Source organism: Nyctereutes procyonoides, unplaced genomic scaffold (assembly GCF_905146905.1).
Source record: "Nyctereutes procyonoides isolate TBG_1078 unplaced genomic scaffold, NYPRO_anot_genome, whole genome shotgun sequence".
NCBI lineage: Eukaryota > Metazoa > Chordata > Mammalia > Carnivora > Canidae > Nyctereutes > Nyctereutes procyonoides.
The window spans coordinates 4,613,956-4,626,981 of NW_026575034.1; the positions used below are offsets into that span (position 1 = coordinate 4,613,956).

The 13,026-nt window shown below is 35.6% G+C and overlaps 1 protein-coding gene across 2 annotated transcripts in view; it reads right to left on the reverse strand.

Moving 5' to 3' along the window:
* Positions 1-13,026, reverse strand: part of LUZP2 (leucine zipper protein 2) — a 467,396-nt gene that overhangs the window by 23,067 nt on the left and 431,303 nt on the right. For both annotated transcript variants that reach the window (XM_055317492.1, XM_055317493.1), the window contains exon 10: positions 6,505-6,597. In XM_055317492.1, coding sequence (XP_055173467.1) covers positions 6,505-6,597 — 93 coding nt within the window. The remainder of the gene's footprint in view (positions 1-6,504; positions 6,598-13,026) is intronic.

Sequence of the window (13,026 nt, forward strand, 5' to 3'; positions counted from 1 at the left end):
TGGTTTCTTGGATTGGAAGAATGAATATTGCTAAAATCTCCATGCTACCTATAGCCATCAATAGAGTCAATCCAATTCCTATCAAGATTCCAGTGGCATTTTTTACAGAAAAAGGAAAAAAAACATGCTAAAATTTATATGAAACTACAAAATATTCCTAATGGCCAAAGCCATCTTGAGAAACAAGAACAAAGCTGAAGACATCACACTTTCTGATTTAAAACTCTGTTATGATAATAAAACCACTCACAAAAATTTCACACCACTTACAAAAAAATAATTTGAAAATGATTAAAGATTTAAATTAAAGCCTTAACTAGAACCCCTAGAAGAAAAATTAGGAAAAAAAAAGAACCTCTGATATTTGCCTTGGCAATAATTTCATGGCCAAGACATCAAAAGCACAAGCAAAAATTAACAAGGGGAACAGCATCAAACTAAAAAGCTTTGCACAGTAAAAGAACAATCAACAAACAAACAAAGAGGTAGCCTACAGAGTGGGAGGAAATATTTTCAAAGCAGTTACCTGGTAAGTGGCTAATATCCAATATATATATACAGAACTTGCGTGAGTCAATAGAAAAATCAAATAATTTTGATAGAAATGGATTAATCCACGATTATTGAGACCTCAACCCTCTCTATCAATAACTGATAGATCACACAGACAGATAATCTCTAAGAACAGGGTTGATCTGAGCAAGATTGTAAATTAACTGGATCTAATTGACATTTATAGAATATTTCATCAAAGGAGAGAAATATGCATTCTTCTCAAAGTCACATGGAATATTCACCAAGGTAGACTGCATCTGGGGCCAGAAAGTACACCTGCACTAATGTACAGTATGCCATTAATGGAATAAAACTAGAAGTCTCTTATAGGAAGTTAACTAGTTGCTATACAGAACTCTATGCATGGTGCTCAACTATTCTGTAAATCTAAAACTGCACTTAAAAAAAAGTCTATTCATTTTTAAAAGATGCCATTAAGAAAATAAAAAGAAGTATACTGAGAGAATCATTTTCAAATCATATATCTGGCAAAGGATTTATATCCAGAATATACAAGGAATCTTACTAATCAACATTAAGAAGGCGAACAACCCAACCAAAATATGGGGAAAATATTTGAATAGCTATTTCACCAAAGAAAATATATGAATTGAAAATAAGTATATGAAAATGTGTTCAATGTTATTAGCCATTAGGGGATTACGAAGTAAATTTGCAATGAAATTTGACTTCATAGTCACTAGAATTTGCCTGTGAAGCATAAATTCCAACAATAAGAAATAGTGACAAAGATGTGGAGAAACTGGAACTCCACACATTGCTGATTAGGTTGTAAATGCAAACACTGCATTTACAGTCCACACACCTTGGAAACCCATTTGCTTCTTTAAAAGTCAAGAAGGAATTCATCATATCCCATTCCGTTTCTACTTTAGAGAAATCAAAATATATGTCCACACAACAATGTTTATGTGAATGTTCATAGTGTCATTATTCATAAAACCAAAAAGGAGAAACAGCTCAAAAGGTATCAAATGATGAATGGATAACAAAAATGTGTTATAATCATACAACTGATCCTATTCAGCAATGAAAAGAAAGAAACTACTGATTTATGTTATAACATGGATGAGCCTCAAGACCATTACACTATGTGAAGGAAGTGAGATGCAAAATACTATATTATTATATGATGAACTTATATAGAATTTATAAAAAGCTAAACCTATACATATAGAAACTAGGTTAGTGTCTGTCTGGGCTAAGGCTGAGAATGGACATTAACTGTAAAAAGGCTAGAGGATCTTATTTAGGGTGATGGAAATGGAGATGTTCTAAAACCGGGCTGTGGTAATAGTTGCACAACTCAATACATTTCATGAATTAATGAAATATACACTTAAAAATGTGTGGTTTGGGGGGCACCTGGGTGGCTCAGTTGATTAAGTGCCTGACTAGGAGTTTCAGTTCGGGCCGTGATCTCATGGGTGACAGACGCATGAGATTGAGCTGAATCCGGCTCCACGTTCAGTGGGGAGTCTGCTTGAAGATTCTCTCCCTCTGCCTTTCCCCCGACTCAAAGATGTGCATGCTTTCTCCCTATCTCAATCTTTAAAATAAATAAATATGTCTTTAAAAAATGTGTGATTTTTGTGGTATGCAAATTACACCTCAACAGTTTTATTTTTAAGTTATCATATTTTTCTTATAAATAAATTAGCTCTAAAGTAAATTTTTGTTTATTCTAGTTATTAAGAGCGCATGAACTTCTTCCATTTAGAAGTAGATGAACAAAAATTAACTTGAAATTTTTCCTCCTGTACTTTATCTGAGAACAATATAATTGCCACAATTGCTTAACATGAAATTCGGGGTCCATGTTATACTTTTGTCTTTGCTTCTGCATCTTCACTTGATCACAAAGTCTAATGGATTTCTCATTTTAATATTCTGCTGATTTCTTTCTCTCAACTATTTCTGTCATTGTCTTCATTCAGGTCCCTATTTTATCATACTTCTATTATTTTTAAAATGTCCTCATTTGGTAGTTTCTAGATTTTTGAGTTCCATGGAGTAGAAAAACAAATTAGAAAAAAAAAAAAAAGAAATGAGAGTTAAACTGCCAACTATAATTCTGTCAAATAAGACCAGTAACATCAAAATTTATTTAACAACTACCATGTACTTTCACTGTATAAAACTTAAGTCACACTGATTAATCTGATTAAAGAAAACTCTTTCATAAAAGGCAAATGCCAATTTTTTCAAAACATATCCAAAGTATGCAGAATACAAATATAGAAAAATGACTGAATTGGTCAGTGTTCACCAGAGAAAAAAAATTAATAGGATATATACATACATATATAAGAGGTGACTTATCATGGAAATTGTTTCATGCGATTATGGAGGCTGAGATATGCCATGATATGCCCTCCCTATGTGAGCTGGAGAATCAGGAAAACCTGTGGTATAATTTGATCCAAATTTGAAGTACTGAGAACCAGGGGAGCTGATGATGTAACTTCCAGCTGATTCCAAAGGCCTGAGAACTTGGGAAAAGTGAGGGTTTGCTGCTGGGCTCAGTCCCAGAGTTGGAAGGCCCAAGAACCAAGAGCTCTGATGTCTGTGGGCAGAAGATGCATGTCCCAACTCAAAGAGAGAAAGAATTCACACTTCTTCTACCATTTTGTTCTACGTGGGTCCTCAAGGGATTAGAGAATTCCCACCCAATCTTCTTACTTAGCCTACTGATTTAATGCTAATCTCTTCCAGGAACACCCTGTCAGACACACCCAGAAACAATGCTTTACCAGCTCTCTGAGCATGTTGATGCATAATCTTACTGATCACAAATTCATGCCTTGTCTGTTTGGCACCCATACACATTACTTAATCTCCAAATGAAGACAATAAGGAGGCTGTAATTCTGTCTAATATAACTATCTTTCTTACCCTGGAAAATGCACTAATCCCTTTCCCAGACAAGGGTAAATTTACTTTGCAATTACTTTATGAAACTATGTTTGGATACCTCATTTGGACATTCAATTAAAGCCACCCAAATTGGGGCTGAGTCTGCAGCTGCTAAAGTCAAGTTGAAGGTATTTTCCTGTTGCTGTATTAAAATGGAAGCAACCACATTGCATGATATGAAACACAAATAAGAGTATTCTGGGTTGATTTTAGACAAGCTGAGTAACAACAGTTCTCATAAGTCCAAAGATCCCCCTGCTTTCTTTCTGTAAGGCTGAAGAAGTCAGCAGGCCTGGTCCCAGCACTGGAGAATCCTGGAAAGGAACTATAGGGGTCTCCTTGCTTAAAATTAATCATCCTCTGGTTACTGTAGCTTGGGGGTGTTGATGGTCCACTAGACTTCTCATGGAGAGCTCAGCAATGGATGAAATCACGTGACAACTTCCAGATCAATTCCACGGTCCTACATCAACCCTGGTTTTATATATCGTTACATAATAAACAAAGGATTTGGGGATGGATCTCTCCTACCCACTATCAAAAGAACACGGTCTTTCATATGACCATTATAGAGCCTAACTTAGACACTTCCCTCTTTAAAATGTAAATGTAACAGAGTAAGAGAAGCAGAAAACCCATTATTAAACAATATACTAAAGGTATCTAAACCAAAGTTTTTCAAATTATCACTCACAAATCATCTGCCTCAGATTTACCTGGATTGGAAAGAGCGTTGCCGGGTCCATGTAAAAAAAAAAATAATAACAACAAACAAACAAATAAATAAATAAATTGGAGATTACATTTAATCCTAGTCGTTTATAGTTTCCTTAAGAATTTCTTAGAATCTTACTTTTTAAAACCTCCTCACATGATTTTAATGCTCATTTTCATGTGAAATACCCTGGAAGTGAAACTTGACTGCCTATTAGAATCACCTGGAGCAATTGAAAAAATAAATACAACTAACCTCTAGACCCCACATGCCGAGATGTTGAATTAATTTTTCTGACGTCGGCCCCTGGCGTCAGTATTTTATAAGAACTCTCCAGGTGATGCTATTGTCAGGACAGCTAAGAATGGCAGGTCTAAAATTTGAAAATTGATGTTCACACCAGTTCCACTAATTCCTACTGCTTACATCTGGTCTATCTCACTCATCTATATTACTCTCACAGCCTTTAAATGTAATTGAATCTACAGACTATGAATACTGAGCACTCTCTGCACTACAAAGTGTAGCTTTTTGGACGTGCAAACTCCAAAGACTAAAATCTAGGCTGAGGTCGGGTTAGAGACAGAGCATTCTCCTTGGTGCAGGCAGAGGCAGAGTTTTGAAGGGACCCAGGCTGGGACCTGCAACAACATAGTCACTGCTCATGAGACTTGATGAAGGGAAAGGAATTACCGGGGACAGAAAAGAACAGTAATCATAGGAGGAGAGTGAAACAAACCAACACACACACACATAATCATATAAAAATATATCAAATAAAAACATTCTTCAAATTAACCCTATGGTCTCATAACTTAATTGGACACAAACATTTGGAAACCTGAACTATATAACCTTGATTCCAACCAAACTCTTTGGCTTGGGAACCCAGGGTCTTTCACATTTAAGTCTCAAATTGTCCTTTCAGGCGTATTTCCCACCACTGTCTGCACTCTATTCTCGTGTCCTTTTATTCTGATGGTTCACATGTCAGAGAACTATCTGTCTTTAGCAAAATGTTCCTTCCTGCAGAGAACCTGGACTTCTTTATTTAGAGGTACATTGTAGAGATTTTCATTTCTACTTATCATTAATTTTATTATGTTCTAAATTGGTACATGTTTAAACACACAAAGATTTGAAGGCGGAATTGTTGAGAAATTCATATTTCTAAATTCTCTTTGGCAGCCAATACAAGAAAAAGAGACAGACTTCGTTAATATATATGTCTTTTCTACCTTATTTTCTTTGCTGTAGTCTGATGTCTTTTCATTCATGAACAGCTTTAGCAGATACTTTTCATTCTGTCAAACAGGTTAAAGCCTAACTTTGAATCTACTCAACCCAGTTGTCGCCTGCTGTTTCTCATCTCCAGACATTATAGATCTGTAATTGTGCCAAAGTTCCATAATTGAAATTTCATTACATTATTATGAGAAATAAAAAAGGGCACAACTATATATTTCCTATTATCACTTGAAGGTAAAGAACCTCTCTTTCTTCAATGTAATGTCTCTATTATGCTGGGTTTATTTTATTTATAGGGAGAAGACGATTGAATCACATCCTTTGGGGTTTCGTTTTTGGTTTAAATATTTTTTTTTAAATTTTTATTTATTTATGAGAGAGAGAGAGAGAGAGAGAGAGAGAGAGAGAGAGAGAGAGGCAGAGACACAGGCAGAGGGAGAAGCAGACTCCATGCACCAGGAGCCCGACGTGGGATTCGATCCCGGGTCTTCAGGATCGCGCCCTGGGCCAAAGGCAGGCGCCAAACCGCTGCACCACCCAGGGATCCCTGTTTTAAATATTTTAACAGGGATCCCTGGGTGGCTCAGCCTTCGGCCCAGGGTGTGATCCTGAAGTTCCAGGATCGATTCCTGCATCGGGCTCCCTGCGTGGAGCCTGCTTCTCGCTCTGCCTGTGTCTCTGCCTCTCTCTCTGTGTCTCTCATGAATAAATAAATAAAATATTTAAAAATAATAATAATAATAAATATTTTAACAGCTTTCTGTCACGTGGTAGTGGGAATGAGCACATTGCTGAGCATGTGCTCACCCTCTTGCCACTCTGACCACTCAACTTCTAGTACTCCTAAGAGTCTGGTTACATTTCCTAACAGGACACCTACTTCACTGACAGCCAAAGAATATTTGCTTTTTCAAATTTTAAAGTACAATGTTTAGATAGTAGATATCACATACAGAAAGTTTCATGGGGGCATGAACTAGAATTGTTAAAGTGTTTATGTTCTTATTTTCAAGTTGAACACCGTGAAAACCATTTTAAGTTATTCTTACGTTTTGAGAATTGCACTCGGTGGTGCTCGGATTTTCTTCCCTTGTTGTCTCAATTTGAAAGCTCTCATTCCTTCCAGGAAAGGTTTGCGGAGGCTAGAGAGAGAGAGAGAGAGAGAGAGAAAATAGGTTCAACAAATAGATCCGTGTGACTATTGTAAAATATGTTACAATGGCAATATCACCCTCAAGAAAAATGAATAAAACAGCAATTTGTATATATCAGAGGCTTTCAAAATCGTACATACAAATTCTTAACTTTGAAAGTAAGCAAAATAAGTTCTGTTCCATTTTGCATTGATGAGGTCCAAAAGGCATTATTTTCCTACTGGAAATATTTCTTGCATAATAAGCTTTATTTTAATGTTATTATTTCCACAAAAAGCGGAAATTTTGTCTTTCCCATATTTTAACTCCAAGTATATCTGAGAAATATAAGTGCACACTTCATATTTGCAATAAAAAGGAAAATGCTTCGTAACGGTTCACTGTAATTTACAGAGGATTACATTTACTTCAATGCTTTACTAACTAATCAAGTACTGCTTCCTATCGCTAAAAATCTTAAATATTATTCTAAAATTAATCTCTTTAGGAACACTAAATAATTAAAAAAATATATTTTATTCATTTGAGGAAGCAGGGACGGGGGGGGGGGGGCGGCGAGGGAGAAGCAGATTCCCTGCTGAGCAAGGAGCCTGATGCTGGATGCTGGGATCCACCCCAGGACCCAAGAATCATGACCTGAGCTGAAGTCAGATGCTTCACTGACTGAGCCACCCAGGTGCCCCTAAAACAATTTTTTTTTTAAAGGCAACTTTTCAGGTTCTCACCATGGAAGACTATGCATAATTAATGACTGTAAATATCCCTTTAGGCTGGTCTAAGATTATGCGCTGGAATGTGTGCTTCTTGGGCAAAGCTGATTTGAATATGCTGTTGGGTTCACCAATCTGTGAGGCTGCTATTGTAGGACAGACAAAAACTAAACTCAGGGAATGCTAATATGATTGGTCTGAAACTGTGATCTTAGTGGATCACAGAGGAGGAAGAAAAGGGGCTTCTAAGCATTGGGGACCCAAGAAGACAAAGTCAAAGTTATGGTCTGATCAAAGTATCCAAACCCACTCAGATTTTCTCTGTGCTACTTTCACACACACTGACCCAGTTTTCCATAGGCAGTCACATTTGTTCGCAGGGGAACATTCTTCCAAAATAATACTTTGATAAAAATAAAAACCAAAGATACTTCATAAAACTAGTAGAATATTAAATGTAAAAAAAAAATCAATAAAACTAGTAGCATGTTAGAGAATTAAATAGAAAATAAAACACTTGAGTTGACTACAATAGTCCCTATATTGAGTTACCCACATTCTGGGCTTTACATATAATAATCAATAAGCAAACAAATAAGTAAATAAAGTTCTTCTTCTTTTATGCTTAAAGAAATTCAGCTTCATTGTATGAGTTCCAGAAGGCACCCCCGCCCCCTTTTAGTCTCTCTTTCTCTCCTCTTCTTCCTTGTTGAAGACTGCTATCTTCTGATCTCCCCCTCTGTACCTTCCATAAGAATAAGAAGTGTAAACAGGAAAATAAAATGTCTTTGGATAAGCCAGTACTCTGTATTAGATATTGTTGGTGGCTATAAAGATAATAAAGGTGTTTTTGTCTTCATAGGATTTATATAATCTGATTTTTATTCACATGAATAGTCCTAAGATAAAGCAGATTAATAAAGGAGGGCACAAAAAAACTGTATATATTTGGAGAGAATGGAAGTCAAATCCATTTGGGATCATAATAAAAGGAATGGTGGAAAGGGCAAGCTTTAAAATGGACCTCTGAGTGATTAAGGGACAAGAATGAGGGACAGGATTCCAGGTGAAGGGAACAGTATAAGCAAAGATCTGTAGGAAGAAGATTCAGCTGTTTTTCTGCAGTAGAGTTAGCATGAGAAAAATGCTCAAGAAAAATGCTACAAGGGAGGGAAGAAATTCCCAAATTGAATAGCAAAGTATGTATTCAAATTTAGTAGCCATATGAGAGTCCATTGGGTCTTTTAATGCAGGCATATGACATGGCTATGGCCTCTGTTAGGGTGAGGTAGTAGCGATACAAAGGCAAAAATGGAACAGAAGAAAATTAGGGTGTGGAAACCAAGAAAGAAGCAATAAACATTGATCAAGTAGATGGTAACAAAGCCTGAACTGAAGTATTAATTCTGGCAGTTGAAAAGAGATTGATCTTTGTTGAGAGCAAAGATTAGAACCTACGAAATCAAAAAAATTCTGTAGAAATAGAGAAACATGGAGAAAAGTTAGGTTTGTAGCAGACAGGGTTACCTGTGTGTGGCTAACAGAGAGTTTAAAGCACTTAGGACTCTTAGACAGACACTATTCAACAGCAGTGTTAAATAGATTAACATGGCTCATGTTAATGGCTAGCCATTTCGTCTAGCTAAAACCTATTGGACTTCCTATAACCTACAAATTACAGATAGTTTGAAGAAATAGGTTAAAAAATGCAGGGGGAATACATAAATGCTAATAGGGAAGGAAAGTCTCTCCCGGCCATTACAGCCTGGTTTGCCAACGTCTATATCAAAACTGAAGTTATCTCCATTTTGCTTCAGGAAAAAAAATCACATATATTAATTACTTTCAACAACCGGAGGAAATGATACATTGCTTCACCAGTGTGAGCAACAAAATCTAAAAAGTTAAATTACTTTAAATATAAAAATGTAGTATTGAGAAACTTACATTAAATATAATATATATACTGGGCAGCCTGGGTGGCTCAGCAGTTTAGTGCTACCTTCAGCCCAGGGCGTGATCCTGGAGTCCCGGGATCGAGTCCCTCACTGGGCTCCCTGCATGGAGCCTGCTTCTCCCTCTGCTTGTAATTCTGCCTCTTTCTCTCTCTGTGTCTCTCATGAATAAATAAATAAAATCTTTAAAGATAAATAAATACATATAATACATATAAACATTTGTCATCAGTGAGATGCTCCTTTGGAAAGTAGCCTTATTGAATATGATGAATTAGTACAGAATAGGAACTGACTTTAGGGAAAGATAATATATTTTTGGACTTAAAGAAATGAGGTTTCAGATTCTGGATTAGCACATAAATAAACAGGGGACTTGGAAAATTTATATAACTTTGGAGGGTTTCTGTTTTCTGCTGCCTTGTTAAATTAGGTCAAGAACACCTAAACTGCAGCACGGTCTTGTTTTGTTTTGTTGGTTGTCTTTTTTTTTTTTTTTTTACTTTATATTTATAGAACAATTTTGTGTTCACAACAAAATTGAGGGAGAGGCATAAAGATTTTTCATATAGCCCCAGTCCTTCACATTCACAGCCTCCCCATTATCAACATCCCACACCAGGTTACTACAAATGTTATCAGTGATGGACCTGCATCAACACATCATTGTCATCTAGTGCTCACAGTTTTCACTCGGGTTCACTCTTGGGTTTGGAATAATGTATAAGAACACATATCCATCATTAAATGATCAGAATATTTTTTCATGGCTCCTAAAAATCTTCTGGGTTCTTTCTATTCATCTCTACCTTCCTCAACCCTGGACACCACTGTTCTTTTAAGATTTTCCACAGATTTTCCTTTTCTAGAGCATCCTATATTGAAATCATACAGTATGTAGCTATTTCAGATTGACTTCTTTCACTTAGTAATATGCATCTAGGTTTCCTCCATGTCTTTTCACGTCTTAATAGCTCATTTCTTTTTAGTGTTGATTAACATTCCATTGTCTGGAGGTACCAGAGTCCAAACCAGGTGACTTCACTGGTGATTTTGACAATGGTTAATGACTCATTAATACCAATTTTTCTCAAACTCTCCCTAAAAATAGAAGAAGAGCAAATCCTTCCAAACTCATTTCACAAGGCCAGCATCATCCTGCTACCAAAATCAGACAAGTACACTGCAAGAAAATAAACTTGCAGAACAATATCCCTGATAAACATGGATGCAAGAATTCTCAACAGAATATTAGCAAATCAAATTCAAAAATACACTAAAAAGATCATATACCATAGTGACATTTCTTCTAGTGATGCATGATGGCTCAATATCTGCAAATCAGTGTGATAAATCACATTAACAAAATGAAGGATAAAAATCATAGAATCGTCTCAGTAGATGCAGAAGAAGCATTTGTAAAACTCGCCATCCATTTACTTTCCAAAAATTCTCAATAAAGTGGGGAGAGAGGAAATTTACCTAAACAGAATAAAGACCATATATGACAAACACACAGCCAATATCATATTCATTGTAAAAAGCTAAAAGCTTTTCCTCTAAAATGAGGAGCGAGACAAGAAAATCCACTCTTGCCATTTTTATTCAATATAGCTTTATAAGTTCTAGCCAGAGCAGGTAGGCAAGAAAAAGTAAATAAAAGGAATCCAAACAGAAAGGAAGAAGTAAACTTGCCTCTGTTCACAGATGACATGATACTATATATGGAAAACCAAAAAGACTGCTCCAAAAACCTTTTAGAATTAATAAGACATTCTGGATAGTAAATGAATCCAGTAATGTTGCGGGATATAAAAACAATATACAAAAATCTATTATGTTTCTATACACTAATAACAAGTTATCAAAAAGAGAAATTAAGAAAATGATCTTAGTTACGAAAGCATTACCAATTATAAAATGCTCAGAAATAAACTTAAACAAGGAGATCAAAGACCTGTACACTGAAAACTATGACATCAATGGAAAAAAAGTTGTAGAACATACAAATAAATAGATAAATATTTCATGCTCATGAATTGGAAGACTCAGTATTGTTAAAATGTCCAGATGACCCAAAGAAATCTACAGGTTCAGTGCAACCCTTATCAAAATTCTAATGGCATTTTTCCTAGAAATAGGTTGAATAATTCTAAAACTCATGTGGAACCACAAAAGACCCCATAGAGCCAATGCCATCTTGACCAAGAACAAAGTTCAAGGCATCAGGCCTCCTGATTTCAAACTATATCATAGAACTATAGTAATCAAAGAAGCATGGTATTGGTACAAAAACAGAGACACATGGATCAATGGAACAGGACAGAGAGCTAAGAAATATACCTGCACCTCTATGTTCGATTAATTAATGATACAGAAGCCAAGGATATACAATGGAGAAAAGACAATCTTTTCAAAAAATGGTGGTGGAAAACTGAAAAGCTACATGCAGAAGAATAAAACTGGACCACTCTCTTACACCATACACAGAAATTAACTCAAAATGGATTAAAATATTGAATATAAGACCTGTGACTATAAAATTCCTAGAAGAAAATGTGGGTGGTAAGCTCCTTGACATTGGTTGCGGAGATGATATGACACCAAAAGCAAAGGCAACAAAGGCAAAAGTAAATAAGTGAGGTTACATCAAACTAGAAAGCTTCTTCACAGCTAAAGGAACCATTACCAAAATGAAAAGACAATGTTCTGAGTGGTAAAGAAATATTTTCAAATCATATATAAATGTCAACAGGTACTTGAAAAGATGCTCACCATTATTAATCATGAGGGAAATGCAAACCAAAACTATAATGACATATCACCTCACACTTGTTAGAAAGGCCATTATCAAAAAGCTAAGAAATAACAAACGTTGGTGGAGCAAAGGGCACTGACCGCTCCCCACCCCACACTGTCACTAGGAATGTAAATTGGTGTAGGCATTATGGGAAACAGTACGAAATTTTCTCAAAAAATGAAAAATAGAACTATCAAATAATCCAAGTCTGGGTATTTCTCTGAAGAAAACAAAAGTACTAACTTGAAATGATATATATATACGCCCATGTTCATTGCAGCATTATTTACAATAGCCAAGACATAGAAACAACTTAAATGTCCAACTATAGATAAATGGATAAAGATGGAAATATAATATTATATATATATATATATATATATATATATATAATATTCAGCCATAAATAGAATGAAATTTTGCCATTTGCAGTGACATGGTTGGGCCTGGAGAATATTACGTTTGTAACACAAGTCACACAGAAAAAGAGAAGCACTATGTTCTCACTAAAAGCAAAATACGAAAAATATAACCAAGAAATAAGCTCACAGATCCAGAGAACAGATTGGCGATTGCCACAGGTGGGGATTGGGTGGTGGGCAAAATGGGTGAAGCAGGTCAAATATACATTTTCAGTTATAAAATAAAAAAGTTAAGCAAGAGTCTTTAATGTACAACATGGTGACTACAGTCAATAATAGTGCATTGCAAAATTTGAAAGTTGCTGAGAATAACTCTTCAAAGTTCTCATCACAAGAAAAAATGATTTTGTAACTATGTATGGTGACAGATGTTAACTAGAAATTATTGCAGCGATCCTTTTGCAACATATACAAATATCAAATCATTATGTTGTATAAGTGAAACTAATATAATGTTCTTTGTCAATTATGCCTCAGTAAAAGAAAAAGTGAAAAACCAAGAGGGAAATGGGTACAAGCAGGAATGTGGG